The sequence below is a fragment of the Esox lucius genome, chromosome 3 (assembly GCF_011004845.1).
Source record: "Esox lucius isolate fEsoLuc1 chromosome 3, fEsoLuc1.pri, whole genome shotgun sequence".
Lineage (NCBI taxonomy): Eukaryota > Metazoa > Chordata > Actinopteri > Esociformes > Esocidae > Esox > Esox lucius.
In genome coordinates this window covers 12,766,681-12,787,267 of record NC_047571.1, presented here as the reverse complement: position 1 = coordinate 12,787,267, position 20,587 = coordinate 12,766,681, and the positions used below count along the sequence as shown (strand labels likewise).

The 20,587-nt window shown below is 40.1% G+C and overlaps 1 protein-coding gene across 2 annotated transcripts in view; it reads right to left on the bottom strand.

The window, feature by feature from the left end:
- The window catches only part of si:ch211-207d6.2 (sickle tail protein homolog), a 37,814-nt gene extending 22,084 nt beyond the window's left edge, over window positions 1–15,730 (bottom strand). The window contains exon 1 of one of the 2 annotated variants that reach the window (XM_020045384.2): window positions 15,138–15,730. In XM_020045384.2, coding sequence (XP_019900943.2) covers window positions 15,138–15,363 — 226 coding nt within the window. In that variant the 5' untranslated portion in view covers window positions 15,364–15,730. The remainder of the gene's footprint in view (window positions 1–15,137) is intronic. The other variant, XM_010894036.4, reaches the window with a different exon arrangement.
- Between the last annotated feature and the right edge of the window lie 4,857 nt (window positions 15,731–20,587).

The following is a 20,587-nucleotide window of genomic DNA, read 5'->3' as shown; positions in this document are numbered from 1 at the left end:
AGAGGAACCGGATAAATCATCTGGATTCAAACATGGCAAACAAATATTGTCATGAGGTGAAAAGCAGGATCAACCACAAACCTGTCCATGCCTATTAAATTCATGTCATCTGTTAATCATGAGAAGTGCACATCCAAAAACAACAACATGCGTGATGTGTGAACAGTATTTAACATGATGAGTCAGTATAGCTGTCTGTTTCATAACCCGTCAGAAACTTGTTTTGCTCCCAAAAATTATCTGGCCGACAGTCTTGGCTGCGTTAATCTACAGTCGAGTTCAACATTCAGCACATACATTTTTTATTCATGCAGCCAACACTCTAATACAAAAACAATTGAATTAATTAACCGTCACTGCATACTACATTCAGATGCAGATGCAGTGAAGACTACCTTACCATGTACATTGAGTCACCTAAATGAGTACAAAGTGTATAATATAAATCTTTGAATTGTAAATGTGTTTTACGCTAATGCCACACACTCTGAGACACCTTTGGATAATTTGGTCAGTGCCAGGCAATCATTATTGACAGTGACAGAAATTAGAGTTACCTGCCTGATCAAAGGATAAACAACAGAGTTTTAAGAATTTCTGCTCTGGGATTGGATCCAGCAACTTCTCAGTTCCTGGTCCAATTCTCTTAACAGCTAGACTACCTGCAACACCTGCTGATGTTAAATCCATCAGCTAATGCCCGAGGACGAAAACAGCCAACTCTGAACTCAACTCTGACATTTAAACAAACTGAAACAGGCAAGCACCTTACTACGAAATGAAACGAGAACTGTGAAATGTTAATGAAAAAAACTGAAGTCAGACCTTGTATGGCTTAAGAATGATAAGACAACCATGGTGTTTGCTTTTGAAAAAGGTGGTGTTACTAAAGCACCTTGATAATGGAGGCTTAGGACCTCAAAGCGGGCAGGCCAAATGAGAGAGCAGGCATAATCCTCTTTATTCATTATATCACACACAGCGCTGATTTGGGCTGGAGTCAGACTGTCTGTAGGCTTGTTGGGGGACATGTACTCTATCTCTTGGACTTTCATCAGAAGATTGTGTTGTGGTATGTACTTACTCTTCACAGACAGTACACAGCTTCATAGTAAAACCAACATGTGGGTTTTAAGGATAAACAGCAACCTTGAAACGTAAGTCAGGCAAAATAATATGGAGTAAGATAATACGCAAATGCAGTGTGTATTTGCTGGCAATTTTCTTTATTACAAGTTGCTGATTTTGGGTCAACAAATTGATCATGAAATAGGCCTTCTTATCAACTGCCAATTCCTTATGATTGCATAGAAAGAGCACTAGCTCTACTTTATAGTTAATGAAAAAGATCTATGGACAGGGTTTAGTTTTTTTGGCACTTTTTCCAAATGATATTGTTTTACAATTTGTTGCACAAATCCCTTCCAAGTCCTGGTGCTGTTATTGACATTTTTCATGCATCACTTTCAAATAATCCGCGAGTAGCTGAAACGCATCTTTCTTCTACTATGATTATTTTAACCTCAATCTTAATAATCTCAATATTAGGACCATCATTTGAATGGCTTTTGTGCCATCAACTGTAATTTCTAAGCTGGGGGAACTATACCTTTAACACTAAATCAGACTTTGGAATCAGGGTGAGGTGAAACATCTAGAAACATTTTTAGTTGACTATATTTTCTGAACATCTGTTCCATACAAAAGTTAGGCTGTCTGTGTGAGGAGATGGACAAAACGATTAAGATACTTAAAATGCCTTGCTCATTTTATGCTTGCCAAAGCTATGTTTACTTCATCTTGACTAATGACAGATGTCCACATTTGTGTAGCATTTTGAACAACTTCGGGCAAAGAATGCTGCAACACATCAAGCTGACATTTAATGCGGACCTTAAGGTATGCTTTTGATGAAAGCACTTTCGGTTAAGCAGAAAATGACTTTTACAATTATGCTGGAAGGTTGCTGTGCATGTGTGTGTATAGGTTGTTGGGGGAAATGATGTTACGGAACAACATTTCATCTATACCAAGCTGCAGTGTTGTGCACTAATAATACTGATAAGAGTGAGAAAAACATAATTGCAAAATACAAACATGAGTAGTGCACTGAGATTTAGAGTTTGGAGGGTGTTTGAAAGAGATCTGAGATCTGGTGTTTGGAGGGTGTTTGAAAGAGATCTGGTGTTTGGAGGGTGTTTGAAAGAAATCTGAGATTTGGAGTTTGGAGGGTGTTTGAAAGAGATCTGAGATCTGGTGTTTGGAGGGTATTTGAAAGAGATCTGGTGTTTGGAGGGTGTTTGAAAGAAATCTGAGATTTGGAGTTTGGAGGGTGTTTGAAAGAGATCTGAGTTCTGGTGTTTGGAGGGTGTTTGAAAGAGATCTGAGATCTGGTGTTTGGAGGGTGTTTGAAAGAGATCTGAGATCTGGTGTTTGGAGGGTGTTTGAAAGAGATCTGAGATCTGGTGTTTTGAGGGTGTTTGAAAGAGATCTAAGATCTGGTGTTTTGAGGGTGTTTGAAAGAGATCTAAGATCTGGTGTTTGGAGGGTGTATGAATTCTACTCTGGAACATACAAAAGTGATTTTTCAATCTGAACATTCGTGTTTTTTAGTGATGTAAAAACACTTTTGTTATAAAAACACTTTTTACCCGAAGAGAAACCGAGTAAATACATCTCAAACACCAACTGGCCCTGTGTGAAAAAATTATAGCCCCTGTAGTTACTCAATCACCCCATTAACCAAATATAATTGATCACTGGTTTCAATTAGTGCAGACACAACCAAGCTTGATTATTGGGAGCCCTGTTCAATCTAAACATGACATATATAGAACCTCACCATCAATGTGAAGTAGGCTACAAGGTCTCAACAAGAAGCACACCATGCCACGATCAAAAGAAATTCCAGAAGAGATGAGGATAAAAATTGTTGAGATATATCAGTCTGGAAAGCATTACATAGCCACTTTTAAGGCGCTGGTACTCCAACAAACCACAGTGAGAGCCATTATCTCCAAATGGAGACAACTTGGATCAGAGGTGAATCTTCCCAGGAGTGACTGGCCAATCAAATCAGCGAAGACTCATCCAGGAAGTCAAAAATGACCTAGGGCAACATCTAAGGACCTGCAGGCCTCTCTAGCCACAACTTAGGTCAGCATTCATGATTATACAATAAGAAAAAGGCGGTGCCAAAATGGAATGCAAGGGAGAATTGCAAGGAACAAGCCACTGCTAAGAGAAACCTTAATGGTCATCTCACATTTGCAAAAAGCACATTACTGACCCCCAAGCCATTTGGATAATGTTCTGTGGAGAGACGAGTCAAAAGTGGAACTTTTTGTAAGACGCAGGTCCTGTTATGTCTGACATGAAGCGAACACAGCAGTTAAAAAAAAACTGGCAAATGATCAGATACACAAAAGAAAATCTAAAACATTAAAATACTCTAGATGTTGTCTTATTTTTCACTTAATAAAACTCAGCAGTTGAAACACCAAATCACCAAATAGTTTTCAAACTATTCTGATTTCATGTGAACAATCCATGTACGATCTGTCGCCAAACTTTGTATGCAAGGCAACTGTGCAGGTGGTCTTTTGCTGCCAGGGCCGGCTCCAGGCATAAGCAACATAAGTGGTCGCTTAGGGCCCCTGACTGCTGGGGAGCCCCCGACCGATAGGGGAGAGGGGGCCCCAAATAAAATGTTGCTCAGGGCCCCCAGAAGGCTAGAGCTGGCACTTATTGTGGGGTCTGTTGCAGTGATGACTACAAATACAGGCAAGAATCAAATGATGGGACAATGGTGTCACGAAGACTCATATAGGGTTACGTTAGGTTCAACATAGCTTTCCTTCCTGTTCAGAACAATGTTGATCCTACAAGAACGTGGCTTAAGGCCTTGCATGGAAAAACTGACTCAAGAATGCATGTTGTGTTTGCTGGGAGATGACTGCTACTCTATCTCACCAATCTAGTCTGTAATCAGCCAAAGACTGGCACAAGTCCAGCCGTGGTCCCCTTCACCTTTTTAACACAGAGATACAAACAGCAAAGCTCGTAGGATATCCTCAAACCCACAGCAGGATACTCACAGCAAGAGGTTTTTCCACTTACGGCATGGGGAACAAAGACATTATTGAAGGGTGTTACACACACAAGGGTCCTACTTCAGTCCAGAGGAAAGTTAAGATGTTTAACATGGGAAAGCATATTCAGGGTTCTCTTTGCAGCACAGCCTGTCTATTGCCCACCATCATGGTGGATATAAACTGAAGCAAATCATCAAGACTCCTGGTTAAAAAAAAGAAAGCAGGAGGTATGCCATCAGGAAAACAGAGACAGGAGGCAGAGCAGGCAGGTCAGAGACCCATATACGAGTCTCCTCTGTACCCAGTGTCCACTATTTATCTTCCTGGAATTAGGCAAGAGCAGCCAAGAGAGAGAGGGAACCCATTCTGGCATGTGCAGTGTGCTGTAAAGCCTCCCCAGGAGGGGGACGGGGGGCGGCCACGGATGCACATGTACACAGCTGTGAGAATTTCAGCCAAGTTGCCCAGTGCTTCTATATTGGCTTCAACATTTAAAAAAAAAGTTTGTTTTTATTTTTTTGAATCGGAGGCATTAGAATTATGTTTTCTCTGTTGTTTCGTTTCACTGTACAGTAGGATTTGTTCCTAATCCCAAAATAGATGCAACATCAGTTCATAGTCATTTACCAGTTTTTCACCAGGAGTATGTACAGCTCATTGGGTTATATATATTGTTAGTTTGATGAGCAGCTGGATTAAGAAACAAAATATGATACAGAGACTCCACACAAAGAATGATGTGTCCTATAAACAAGCTGCACATGAACTTGAAACATACTGATAACATACCCTGAGTAAAGTTAGGCTGTCCCTGAGAGATGATTTGAAGTCAATTTGCTCTTCAAAAAGACCTTCACAATTGGCCTAATTTCACCTTGATATATAAAACTGTGGAAGAAGCTTTTCCCTCCACAATTCCATAAATATATGATTTCTAAAGTGAAAATGTTCCCAATTTCTTTTTATCTTGACAGTTCAATCTACGTAACTTCTGAACACTTTGGCATAGAAACAAGCTACTTCATGCCCAGAATGCCACCATGCCAATTATGACAATTATGCACATTATGTAGAGTATATTTGCCCAGGATGATCAGAGGCTGAGCAACACAAGTCAATCTTAAGTGAACTATTCCCACATGGCACATGACCTTGACCTTTGACTTATAACACTAGAATTGTGTTTTCTGGAAACAAGCTGCTTCCTGCAGAGGACTGCCTGGTCAATTTCCATAACATAGAAATATACTTATATTTTCCCTATGAAATTCTGTGGCCGAATAACACTGATCTGCAGTCTGACAGATTTTCTGTACGACCATTTATATGTGGCAGACATTTGGCTCTTTAAACACTTCTGTTCATCAGTCCAGTGGAAAAAAACATCTGAAAGAGTACATTCTCATCTACGTTTATATATGAAACTGTACTGACTGTACTGAGCCAAGCTGATCCACGCCATGAAGGGTGTGCATCTGAACCACACAAACGAGGGTCGAACAATTTGACTTACTGTTGTAAGAATAAAAACATCAAAGTTGATGACTAATTGATGAGCCTGCAAGAAATGGGTTTAATCCACCTATGGGTGGATACAGTAATACAGTCTCCACAGTCATACGGCACTTTATCCTACTTGAAATATTTCAGCTTAGCAATCCTCACATGACTGAGTGTTTAATTAAGCTAAATCGGGGTGTTAGTCTGTTAATACCAGGAATGTTATTACGTTTCTGTATAACTACAGAAACGTCTGACAGCTGCATTTCAGTTTACGGGTAATTCCTCAATGGTGCTTTGGATAATTATTCACTAACAGGAAATTCAAATGATCAAAACATAGCGGAGGAATACTGGACAAATCCCACCCAGCCCAGCAAGGGATTTAAATCCACATCAATTATGTCAAATAATGGAAATAACATCTAGTCTTTACATGCTGCTTTGGCCTTACCTTTTCTCCCCCTCCAGACTGTATGTTGTTGGTACTGATATTCCATTGCCTTTGGACTCAATTACCTTAACAATATGAACTCTGCATTTACTGTGAACTCAGTGTTCAGGTCTCTCTGCAGTGAAAGTTTACACCTGGAAAGTTATGGTTAAAACATGAGCATGTGTGTGCTCGTGTTTGCGTGTGTTCCTGAGGAAGTTCCATTGTAAACCTGTTCTCAATTTTTCCAGACTTATTTTTTTTTTAGCTCCTCCTAACATGTTTTTGAATACATAGCTAATCCAACGAATAAATGAAATACATATCTTACTAACATAACTTGTTCCAAATGTCTCAATACTATTATATTTATATTTGAACCTCTTTTTCTCAACCTCTCCTCTGTTCGCCCTGTGTACAGCTGGATTCTGAGTTCAAGGTCACAGTCATGGCCAAACTGGAAACCCCACCAACAGTTTCCTACATTAAAATGTTCACACAGAGAATCCGAGTTTTGTCCAACACAAGGCAAATGATTGCGAAGTTAAACAGTAAGTAGAGGCATTTACGCAAGGAATATTACTCCACTTGTCATTGCTGCAAATGGGTTCTCAATCAATTTACCTGTTATAATTACTGCAAATTAAGAAATATATAAATATAATAATAATTAAACATTTACATGAACAGCACTAATGCAGTTTGGTAAGAGAATGATTCAGCTTGCAGGTGCTCAATTGACCCAAGGAGTCATTAAAACCTCAAGGGGAATGGCAGCCATTTCCTACATCTAACAACCTTGTTTGTAGCTGAGCCATTTTGCAACAGATCTAGGGATCTGAAGTTATTCCATGAAACCGGTTGAAATGGTGCGGCTATAAAGTAATTATACTATAATTTACCGCTGGGCAATTTGGGAGCCCATTGTATGTTATATATTTAAAAAAGAAAAAATCTGAATCAGCATCACTCCGTCATGTTGAATTGGCCAAAAAAAGCTAGTATTTCCTCTCAATTCCGTTTGAGCTCCATGCGCTAGACTTTCACCATGGCGTTAACTTAGAGACTTATGGTAGGCTATATCAACTGGAAGAAACATTTATTTTCAATGTTCCTGTAGGCGATGTTCACACTGTCCATTGTGGTAATTTCAGATAATTGGGTATGGAAAGCTATTCCATAGTACACTGGCATATATCTGGCATATATCTGGCATGTAGTCTATTAAAAATCACAAATTAATAAAAACACATTGTTGTGATGATTGTAAATGAAAATAATAATTAATTCTAAATCAGAACATTAGACATCTGGGCATTCAACTGTATGTATGGCAGCTATACAGTTTAGGTTTTTGGTTCTGGAAAGATATTGTTAAGCAGTTGAACTGATTCAATACGAAAAGCCTGCCAAGTGGATGTGACACTTATGGTTCTCTGTGTGACAGTCCGCACAAGTGAAGTGAAGAGCAGAGCAAGAGAGAGAGAGGGAGACAGAGATAGACTATAAGGGAGACACACATACACACACACACACACACACACAGATATAAAGGAAGCAGCAGATAAAGCAGAGAGGCCTAGTCCTACTCTATCCCTTTGACAAAGCTGAGCTGATTGATCTAGTTCACTTCTGCCCCGAAGGTGGATCTCTGGTCTGCCATGCTGCATTGGTTCGCTGACTACACAGCCAGCCAGAGAATGCTTCAGCTTCAACTACATATCACATTGCACAATTCTGGGAGAGTTCATTATGGAAAATGATTTTCCGGATGGGTGTTTGTATATCCTTATCACAAAGTGGAGATTAGAGAAGTAAGGCAAAACTGATGATTTAAAGAATGGTATCTCAATGCTGAGAATAAAAAAAAGTTAGAGCAAGAGAGGAAGAGGAAGAGAGCAACCTCAGCAACAAAATATAAGGATGTTTTCAATTGCAAAAGACCCCTGTTGGTTGGTCACATGTTCAGATGTTTCCCCCAACTGTGAAATAAGGAAGGGGACTGGGTTGGTCTCTGTCTGTCAGTCCATTCTATAAGTCACACATGATATCTCCATCATTGCCAACTGATTTTGACCAAATGTGGGTAAATAATGCATCTGATCATAGAGATTTAAGGCACTGCTAAAAAATATGCAGATGGTGGAGCTAGTAGAAGTTAATGAAATTGATAGCTACTCAAGGTCCCATCGCTTACCCCTGCTTGATCTAAAGTTATGAAATTTGGTACACACATCTATCTCCTCAGAATAAACGATGTTTCAGGGACCCATAATCGCTGCCATTACAGGTCATCAGCCTTTTAGAATTAACTATACTCTTCTGGTCAAAGGTCCCTAAGCTAAATAATCCCACAATACACCTAAAACAACATGGCTTGGCAAACAATACTGACCAACATTTACTTTGTGTGGACAAGGTCTGGCACATAATGGCATACCGCCATGATGGCGGTAAAACAATATCAGGGGGATGTATATAGATTTACAACATCACACTGGTGAGCCCAAAGCGAGTGCTACATAAAGTTGAAGGACGTCACTTTCAAAACAGGAAGTATTTCCACCTCATCTTCCCAGAAATCTCAGCTGTCGCTGGTGTGATGTCGGTAACTCTTAAAGCCCAACATGTTATCCGTGCACTTTATTCAACTCATCTAAAAAAAAAATCTTAATGGACCAGTTGAGTTGACATATGATTATTTTAATGATATATTATAATTAATTAAACGAAATGTATCTGATATAGCATACATAGAAAACATGAGAATAGCTAGCTACTAGTCTAAACTCGCCTTGGTAATGTTTTTCCAATTACAGTACTACTAGCTGGACTAGTAAACAAAGCAAAGAGCATGTAGAGATGGCAGCTCGCGTCTTTATCCACAGAAAGTTAGCTAGTTAACCAAATTGGCCAATAATTTTTGCCTGGTAATTAGTTATAGCCAATTACTAACAACAGTATGAGGTTATTCTAGGTAGCTAACATTGTCCTTCCTGGCAAGCTGACATTTTTAGAAGCTGGTAGGAATAGCAAAACCTGTGAACAATGTCTGCTGAATAGATGTACAGTCAGTAACTATAGCCATTTTTGCTCTCTCTGTATAGCTAGCCACATTAACACCAATAGGGCAATTACTAACAACAGTGTGAGGTTAGCTAGGTAGCTAGCATTTTAGCTAACTTCACTTACTTATTTTAACAGAAGAATTTCCATCATCAGCATCAAAGTTTAATGCATTTTGCTCCAAGAGTTCCATCCATCGTGGATAGGCAGCTGCACCAATGTTAACTTCGAACGGCGTTTATCTGCCTCTCTTTTACCAGATTTGCTTTCTTTTGACCCAAAACATATTTTCTTAGGTACCGTTACATTCTGAACTTCTTCCATTTTCTTTTATAAAATTGGCTAGTGTCTCTTGCTGCTTCATACACAAAATAATATTAGCCACTTCCTTATTTTGTCCAGCCTCAGCTCTTTGTTTGATACGTCAAAGGCATCACTTCCTGTGCGCAGGATAACATTTCCTGCCACTGTGAGAGCCGACCACTCTTTTCCTTAGGAGCAGTACAGGGTATACAGAGGTTTTTCAGATGCGGGCCTGGGACCGTCTGATATGGTAGGAATTCATCGACGATCCAGATTAATAGAATAGCGATGTGTTAATGCAAAAAAAAAAACATACTTCAGCTTTAAGCAAATTAAATTAGTTAGTCGTACACAATATCCCAACTGGCCAAGAATAGGTGCTGCAAATCATTTGTGGGGACCGACATTTACTGTAATTTTTTACTGTGTTGTGGATCTTGTAAGACAATTGTTTGTTCATTTTTCAGTGAGTCTGAAGGCTGGGACATTCAGCTTTGAAAATATGCTTTGAAATGGTATGTGACAAGGTTTCATAAGCCATCATGAACTAAAAAAGAAAATACTTTATGAGACCATTTTAAAAGATGAATCCTGGAAGAGCAAAGCGATAGTATAGGAATGTTTTACTCTCCCTTTCTGTCTACTAGCAAGGCTACAATATTGTCCTATTCTGTAATTTATGTGGGTCCCAAATGGAACTATTTTCTCTATATAGTGTGCTATTTTCATGAGGGCCCCATACGGATCTCTTAAAAGTACAGTACTATTTATGGAAAAGTGTGCCATTGGGAATGTAGCCCAGTTATATCAACTCATACAGCCCTCCAGATCCCTGACTTAATAAACAAGTTATCACAAGAATGTCCCCTCCCCTGTTTTCAAGGACATTGACATGTCTGTTAAGAGCTGACACTGGAAGTTAACGTATCTTTCAATTATCGAGATTGCCCAACAATTTAATCAAAAACATATTATATATCCATCTCATGTCAAGATATGGGGTGGTATGCCAAACTCACTCTGAATCTTTGTTCGTAGTCATTAACTTGATGCTTCTGTCAGTTTCTCCAAGATTTTGGAATGCTTCATTTTATTGACTGTTAAAACCAAGCCAATAGCTTATACAAACACTGGAAGCACACTGCTACACCAGAATGCCTGATAAACACTAACAGACCCATATAATCACAGTTGACATGACATTGACCTGTTGCCTGGTTCCAGCTGTTAGAAATGGCTTAGAAGTCTGAAGTGATCATTTAGACTACTGTATGAAGATAAAATAATAATACTATTAGTAATAATAAAAGTAACCATTAAATAATAACAACATGCTGATTCCCCATTACGCTTATTTTAACTTTGCCAATCACAGCTGCAAAGCTAAAGCTCTTCTTTTTCTGTCCTTTTGGGCGAGATAAGGTATTCTGACATGCTCTCACAATGATTAGGAACATTTCAATAGTTTCAGTTTAACCTCAAGTGAACTTGGCACGACAAGGCTTTTGGGTATGTTATAATCGAAAAGGCTATCAAGATCTCATCCAGAATGTGTCTTTTCCCACTAGCTTTATCCAGGCTTGTTGTGCTACTTAGTTACTGTAACTCACATCATGCTCCCAGTCCAGCATGCGGGGGAGGGTTTTTAATAACTGACTGGGTGAGGGCAGTGAAGAATGTCATATACAACAGAAAGTTATAGCAACAAAAGCATTCACTTTAACACGAAACTACACATACTTTGGCAGGCGCTGAACATAAAGCAAGAATGGTTCTGGGATTAGATTTTGTCAGCCTCAGTGTACAGCTGTAGCGTAAGGTCAAATCTGAGTTCAACTCAAGATATCTGTAATAAGAAAATAGGTAACCTTTTAGCCAGGTATATTTCCATGGTGGGTTAAGATGATTACTTTATCTATGAGCTGAGGAGTATCCAAAACAGTTTCTATCCATCTCTCATCACTTCTATAAGCAACAACTGGTGAGCAGGTTGAGTAAGAACCTACAGGTGAGCAGGTCAAGTAAGCACTGACAGGAGCACGATTTAACCTTTGTAACATGGACAAAGCCTAGAGAAGCTAGAAAAGACTGAGCAGGCTACTTCTAGCTAGTTTTGTGGTATAATGTATTCCTATTGAATGAAATCATTGAAAAAGTTGAATAGGTACATAAGTGCAGGTTAAAACTGGGTATCTTATAGTAAGTCAATCTGAGTCAACCATCAGCTGGATGGGGGGGGGGGTTCCAAAAATTGGTAAATAGACACATTTTGAGAATAGAGAAGGTTTTCCAAACGGGAGCACAAGGAACAATTTCCATTCTGTGTAAGCACACCAGCCTCGATGATTTCATTCGTGAGCATCTCATCTAAATCAAAACCACAGAAATAGCCAAGTCATGCCCGGATCCCCTAAATCACTAGGGGTAAACAAAAAACGAAAATTGTCTGAGCAGCTGCTTCAGATGTGTGTTCAATGAAGCATGCATCACTGTTTGTGGCTATAAAAAATACAAATATCATTGTAGAGGCGGTAGCGTTAGGTGGTGGGGGTGGGGACGGACAAGGTGGACCGTCTGATATGAAATCACGCAGCTGTCAGAGCAAATCAGAATCAGTTTTTGCCGAGCTAGGCTGCTGACTGCAATAACTCACAAGAATTGATATAATTGCTAGATCACGTGAACACTTTTGGATGAATCAAGTGTTACATAAGTGAAAATGTATTTACTTGGTTAGAACAACTTGGTTAAAGATCTGTTAGGAGATTGTGAGATTTGAGAAATTGTGAGAAAGTTTACACTTTCAAACATGTATGTTCAGAAATAAGGTGTTAGTAAAGCCACCGGTATATGTATGTAACAAAACAGGTATCCACTTGAAAACCTGAAACTGAAACTTGTGAAGGCCAGTAGAAATGTATCTTTGCTCAAAAACAACCATTTTAGAAGAACTTGCAACCAACTGTTTTAAACCCTTGAAAAAAAAAGTGAAAACTGACAAAAACCAAAACACCATGCCTGAACTGCAGTGATCATTACTACCAGACAGTGTACACAGACAGGCTTTAACTGTACAAAATCACCTGTTTCCAAACATTTAGTGTTTTTTCCAAAAGTCTTTCATCACTACCAATTACTCTACCAATTAATTTACAAATTAGTAGGTGTAAATAAAAATGTGCAAAGGACATAAAAAATGAACTCTTTTTGACATAAGCCTGTGCAGCCTGCTCTTAAAATGTTAATGGATCTAAACACATACTATCTCAATTAACCTTAATTTGAAACAAGTTTTTGAGTACATAAGAACACTCTGAGACACTAATTGAATTCAATATAACTTTTTTAGCACTTACCATTTCCTATAAAAAAGTGGTGAGGTGTGATTTTTAGGGAATGAGATGAATAGATTAATTTCACAGTTTATCAGTCTTTAGTAATGAAACCTCACTGAAAGTGAAAGGCGTTCCCCAGACTTGAAAGGTTAAGAGTCCAGATTGTATGTCATGGACTGATATTAATACTTTTAAAAGAGTTGGTTGATGAACCTGCTTTTGATGGCTCAGAGATAAAACACTGTAGTTCTTCCAAGTGGCCTGGAAGTGTCTAGAGTCTTCAGATGTATATGGATAATGAGGGAGGAAAACTGGGCTGTTTGGTGATGCATCAAAAGATTTAGATTATCAGTGAAAATGCCCATTATGGTTTTAATCAGTGCCATAAATAGGAATGTGTCCCCTTTTCTTTGTTTTCATATGCCTTTATCACTGAATGTTTTTAGATCTTCAATCAAAACCTAACATTATATAAAGGGGGAAGTAAGTAAACACTAAATGTACTTTTTTTACTTCAACAAAATGGTGAACATCCAACACACACTATTCCCTTATACTGAATAACTGGTTCTCCGAAAAGACTGCAACGAAATGGCTTCTGTAGTTCTTGATCATTCTCTCAGGTGGCTTCATGTCCCACTCTTACATGAAGATCGGCTTTGAACTTAGTGACGTTTGCGGGTTTTTCTGCATGAACTGCCTGTTTAAGGTCCTGCCACTACATCTCCATATCCAGCTGTTACAATGCAGACTTGCTTGCGTTTAGATTCTTGTTTTCCAAGATCCATTTCTGATTCAGCTCACGGTGGATTGCCTGACATTTTTCTTTAAGAATTTATGGTTCCTTCAGTTAAATCTTCTTTTTTGGGGGGGTTTTGGCTGAAGATCTGTAAACATTCGATGACAAAAATAAGCAAAAATAAGAAGAGGGGAGGGTGGATAATTTTCCACGGCAATATTTGTTATTCACAGCCTGGTTAGTCTGTGAAGGCCAAACAAATACAAACGCATACGGACAAGAAGCTAATCAAATACACTAAACGTCAACAGGTTATTTTTATACCAACTAAATTGGGATCATTCACAATGGTAGACCAAATTCAGCAATATTCTATTCTAGTCTGTCTAACTCCAGCGTATGTCACATGTGACAGCAAGTGTAAAGGGACTTCAAGCCGAGGGCTCAGTGGGAGCAGGAGAGTTTGTCACAATGTAAGGAGAAAGGGAAGACATTTAAAAACTAGGGTGGTTTAAGGGCAGTTTACCAGAATGGCCTTATATCTTTACCCGAGAGGAGAGCGGAGCATTAGAGTTTAGATCTTTCTCAGAATAAATGGAGCTGTTGGTGCTGTCTACCATCAACAGCAGCTGATCATACACATCCACAAGAAAATGTCATCTGTCAGTTATAGGCCATGTGCATGTACCAAAGCCATTGTTTTTCAGCTCAATTTATATATTTCAGACCTAGAGGGAACTGGGGTTGTAGCCTCTTGGTTGCATCAATGCCTGGATGAAAGCGGATTTTAATTCACCAGTGAAATACGCTGACAACTTAGAAGTCTTGTAATGTTTTAAGAACTCACAGAGGACATTCCACAAATGCTGAGTTATGATGTTTTAAAAGTAAAAAAAAAATTTTTTTTCTGGAATGTCGTGCTAAAAACGAAGAAATATAGGAAAGGAGGAAAGCAATTCAGTACATAACACCACTGGTGTGAATAGGCCACATGCACCTGTGATTGATGCTCAGTTATCATAGACCTTGTGAGAAATGTTTATTCTCTGTCTGAATGACTCCAGCTGCAGAGTTGGCAGAGTTCAATTCAAACCGGTACAATTTGCAATCAGACGGTCCGCGGCAGCAGTTGCTTTTGAACACAGGGTCAGGAGATGAAGTCAACTTTACTGAAAGGGAATGTGATGATAAGAGGGGGAATGTAACTAATCAGCACAATGAAAGCTAAAAGGATTGACCCCGGTGCTTTATCCACTGGCCGCAGAGGGGGCCTAGCCAGAACAATGTAGCCAGACTCATGTGCCTCACCCAGGAATTCATGACAATACAAAATGCCCCATTGACAGGATGATCTAAGCCCTTCGCATACTGTACAGTAATTGTGTATCGTGTTTGTGCGTGCGTGCGTGTGTGTGAAATTGGCGGGCGGACTTGAGAGAGTGTGAGGGTTTATGGGGTGAGCGAGTCCACTACAGGGCAGAGACATGTAGCAATGTACACCATTCACACATCTGTTATTCATTAGTGACGCGGATTAAAACTTCTACAGAAAACGTTCAGTTCAATATCCGGGAACTAACACAATACAACAGCGAGTTAGTACGACGCCAGAAAAGGCTGTCAGAACAGTAGTCGGTACACAAAGCGCCCACCGGATTTTAACCTACCTTTGGCAGCGGCGGCGCCAGACTGCTGGGGTCCCTCCTCTGGGGGTTTCCGCTGAGCGGGTTTGGGTCTCACTACATGTAGGTTCCCTTCACTCCCTGCCCTCATCAGCCTCTCCCCCACCCGGAGCATGCAGGAGCGACTGCCGGCCTGGCACTCCTTCCTCTGAGAGGGCTGCTTGGACCCTGCCGATGAGGGTCTGCCCAGCCGGGACGACTTGGATGTCATCTTCCCTCTACCAATGAGAGTTCCGGCCAAATACCCCAGGACGTCTTGTCTGTCCCAGCTGGCCTCTGTCCGCTGTTCTGTCGGTCCCGCTGGTACTCCCTGGGCGATCTCCGTGGTCTGAAAGTCGAGAGGTGACTAGAAACAAGGGCTTGGATGTGGGTCTGCTGGGAACAAAGTGTATTTAGATGAAGCCCATCTTCTTAGTGAGACGGACTTGTGAGACAGGTTGGTTCATGAGATGTGAGTCGAATCCACGTGTGCAGCCAGTTGTGCTGTGCCCTGCTGTACGACTGTGTGCCTGCATGGGCAGAGTCACAAGTTCTCTCAGTGCCGCCGTCACTCTCTCTCTCTCTCCTCTCTCTATTCCTCCCTCTCTATGTTCTTCCCTCTCTCTCCCTCTCTCTCCCCTTCTCTCTCTCTCTCTCTCTCTCTCTCTCTCTCGAAATCTCTTCCCATGCTAAGAGTACAGTAAACAATCCTCTGACAATCCCACACTGTTGACAAACGACCCCTAATCTAGTCAAACTGCCTCGGGGTGTTACAGTAAAACGCATCGTTAATAGCCCAGCATTAACAGCAATAGGCTGCTGAGACAGAGACAGAGAGCGAGAGACAGAGAGCACAGCTGATTACAGACTGACAGTCGTCCCGCTTTAGCTGGGTAGGCTTGAATTTCAATGGCTACCCTTCCCCTTAGTCCAATACATAACCAGATAGGCTACGTAGTGGACTAAGCTCTGCTATCTTATAGGCTGCCTCGGGGAAGTCTGACTGCCCTCAGCAGACGCCGGTCAGTGGACAGGTGTATTAAGTTAATCAGAGGTGACAGATATGCTGTACATGTGGATGGACAGACAAATCACCAGATAACAAGCGTCTGACTGGTTTTAATTTAAGTAAATGGCTCAATTTAAGGCTGAATAAATAGAACAAGGAAAGGTGAAACAGCACACTTCACGGCAGCATAGCAAAAAAATCTGAAAAACAGGTTATGACTGCCTTCATGAAACAGATTCATCCAGACATCCTTGAAATGTGCTACATAGAAAACACCATAAGTCATGCTATAAATGCTGATACGCTGCCATGCAAGCCAGTCCACTATCCTTCCCTTGTTTTTAGTCGGGAGCATTCAGGAAGTATAACTGAACCGGCGATGCTCTCAGCCTCCATTCATAGCCAAAAGAGGATTATCATGTGAGATGTGTCAGTTGGATAAACAGACCAGGAAGTCACAAATTAAAGCCGTCATGTTAATGTCTAAGCCTCTCTGTAGGCACATTCATTGTAAGAACTTATTCTTAAAGGTCAGCTGAGGTTGGTTTTTACGTAATAATTGATGAGGGTTTGTTAATAATCCCTTCTAACGCAGCAGATAGTTTAGCTATTAGAGCACTTGACCAGGAATTAAATGTTTGCTAGATCAAATCCGAGAGTCTGGAAGGTGAAACATCTGTAGTTCTGTTCTTAGCAAGATAGCCTTAATTGCACCTTAATTGAGATTTTCTCCAAATAACCCAAATATGTTTAAAGACTAAAGGAGTGTAGTGAAATATTCTTCTTTCCCTGATGTTGGATGGAACCAAACCCATCCTTATTGACACAGTAACAGGTTATACCAAAGTTAAGTGTGGAGTAATAGACAACCGTTAAGCTTCAAACCAAACCACTGAGATTTCCAGTCTCCCTATGCTGGACCTTCTGGAGTCAAACTAAATTATCTGTATCCCAATCCTTTATAGAACCGTCCATCTCACCGTCAAATGACCCAGTTAAATCATTCAGTATAAAGGACATTCTTTCTGAAGTGGCGCTGAAGGATGAGACTCATCCATTGAATTGTTCCTTCACCATGACACAGGATGGTGAAACTGACTGGAACCGTCCTGAATGGCTCCATGGTATTTTGTCATGAGAAGGTCATTGTTCAGAGTCCCTCAGTATTGGTTTGCTTAACATTTCTATAGCACTGAAACATTGAGGACAACTGCCATAACTATTTATTTTCTGTGGAGTGAGTCTTTGGGTTGCGTGTGGAGCTCTGGCCCAGTGGTAACAATCACAGCCCTGCGCACATATGCAGCTCATAAGCTGCCTACTCTTCATATGCATCCCCAGTTGTTATGTCTGTCAATAAAAGCATTGAAGAAAAACTACACAAATCAGTAAATAGTGAGTATCCCCGCACCCCCAAAAAGAAACTTCAAATTGTCTTGGAGACAAAATGTCATGAAAACAATTGTGTTCAAAAGAGTGGACCCATATTTCCTGATACCAATTGAAATGCTATAGACAACTAGGTGATTAAACACTGTTCTGAGGTACAGACTGTATGCAATACAAAGGCCTACACTATAGGGTACTGGTAGATTGATGTCATCATCATTATGTTAAAGGTCACTGTTCTGGCTCTCTGTATCCAACCTCATGTGTGGGGCTGTGTTCTATTTGCAGGATAATATCAAAAAATATTCTCCACTCACATACACGTATTCCAGAGGGAACCAGTTTTTGCTGTCATGATTCTCTGAAGCACAAGAATAAAATGGCTTTAATGGGGGTTTATTTTCAGCAGCTCTGCCCTCTCCCTTCATGTCCTGGTGAAGGGCTTGGCCAGGGGGGTTTCCCAAGCCCTGAGAAAAAGCACATGAACACAGGGAAATAAGTACACAGAAGTCCCTAGCTACGCTGTTAGGGTTATGGGAATATGACCTGACCAAAGCAATATTAAGTATGTGGTGGGCACATGAGTGGGCAGTGTTTTATGAGGGGTACATTTGGCTTTAGCCTTTTAGCATAAAAACTAGAGAAACATATGAATATTGAATATCACCATGTAGTAAGTAGACAATGACAGGTGTTAGCATTGCATGTTCTGTGCTTTTCAATGCAGACTTCTCACACAGGCAATAGATTAAAAAACAAGTCAATGTATTAAATACCAGTATTTAGTGTATAGATTTTTTGTATATCCCACATCAATTGTCTACAAGTACATAACTGTGGATCCACTATGTATTTGAAACCATACTGAAAGTATGTTGCTAAGATTTTGAAGACGTGTCTTCTGAGTGCTCTCTCTGAGGCCCTCCTGTGGCCGTGCATGAGTATCATAGTGTATTTGGTACATAATTCAGAGTTCTGGTCCTTTCTGAAAGGGTTTGGAAAGTAGGTTCACCTGAATTTTTTTTGCAGTTACATATCATGCTTCATTACTAAATGTAACGACGTTTGAAGTACCAAAACATTCTGTTACATCCTGAATAAAAAAAGTAAGAAACACAATGCTTATTTTAGCTCTCTGAGCGAAACCTATAAACCACGCAGCTCTTTTCAGGAGGGCTCAGAGAAACAACAGGCCCATTATTCTCGCTTGTCTGAGTGAGCTATCAGGAAATTCAATTTTGTCACATTGCTTCACTAAGAGCAGCAGAAATGGCACATGAACGACCAATCTTGTGAGCCGTGGCAGACTGGCAGTGTGACAGTAAGAGGGTGGACTACAATGCTGTCAGTCCCGTGAGAGGTGAATAAGAGGCACTTGCCAAGTGGCTTCTGGTTTATTGATTTTATTCCTACACTTAGCTTTAGAAACAGATGTGTACAGGAGAGATTACTACTGAAGAAGTATAGGAGAACAGAGAAAAAGTATTAAAACATCCTTGAAGGCCTTCAAGTGTTTCCTCTCCATCAGACCTTGATATTAAAGTGTCACCAAATCACACACTGCATGAAATAAAAAGGCCATTCTCTACACATACTGGACATAAAGTGACTGTGTATCACAATAAAAAAGGAGCCAATAAAATGTGTATGTAATTGGAGCACAATGCAATGGTCTTGATCAGTATCAGATACAAAATCGATATTTGTTTTAAGCAAAAGATAAGATAAGATTATATATATATTTTTTTTAATTAGTTTTATTTAGTTCCCTAAATTAAATGGAATTCATATAAATACAGATGGTTTAAAATGAAATCCATTTTAAACCATCTGTATTAGAACACTCCTCCACTCCCACAAACAAACCATATGTCAGATTAAACCTCAAAGTGTCAGATGCTCCAAAATCTCTGACTAATTAATTACTTTATTTATTTGCATATGGAGGCTTTGGATTACTTCAGTATGCGACACGCCATTTGTTCTAAATATTCCTGTTTTCTCTGTGGTGATGTTATTCTATCTGGCTGTCCTGAGTCATTTGACCAATAAGAGCTTTGTTTTGATTTTTTCCCTGTCCAATCTGGTCTCCTCTATGTGGACCATGTTGAGATCCCATGGGGTTAATTTGCTGACTCTGTTCCCTTAACAAGTCGCCTGCTGTGGGCTCTGGCTGCCTCTGAATGATTGGGTCATGTGCTGCTAGGCTTAATCTACTTTGTGACCAGGGTATTTAGTGATTTCATCAGGCTTTACACACTTAAGCTATGAACAACTTTTACTCTCTATTTTGTTTAACAGGCTTCAGCAATTTGAATGGATATTTACGAGGTTCCATGTTTATTTATGAATGGAAGCAAAATTATTACGTACAGTTTAGCTCATGGCACCAGCATTGCTTAACAGTTGGCTGAGTGCCCAACACTGCCTTGTTCGGATGATTAAAAAATAACAGCTTTGCTGACCTACAAAGTGCTAATGAACTTTTACAGAGTACTAATCATTTGGAATATTGGGGAACTGCATTACAAAGGCTATTCATTTTGTTGTGATTATCACAGTAACAAATTACAATTACAAATGTGTTACTAAGGCCTGCAACCGATTGTTTGTAAATAAAACGCGCTTACCACAATTGACCTGGTGCTGAACCAACCGACTAATGCAGACTTTGCGTCATCTACGTAACAGACGCTCAGATTATCACTGCATGATTCAATTTCCCAATGAGATCCGATCTTCTTACCACCAGAGGGCAACGTGTATTCCACAATCCTTCTGTCAAAATCCCTCTTGCACAGAGACCATCTTAATGGGATTTCCTGGACTTGTTGCATCCTCCCCTGAGTCTGCTCCTCACATCCTCTTGAAAAATGTCAAAGGTTAGGTGACGAGAGGAGAGGAAACCAAAGCGCTTCAACGAAACGTCTGTGGTGACTTGACGCAAATTACGTAGCGGTGGAATGCTGGAGTAAACGTGTTCAGCTGTTCAAAGCAATGTAACCGTTGTAGTTGAGCTAAACATTGTGCAGACGACAGGATGAGTGGCGTCTTGCTT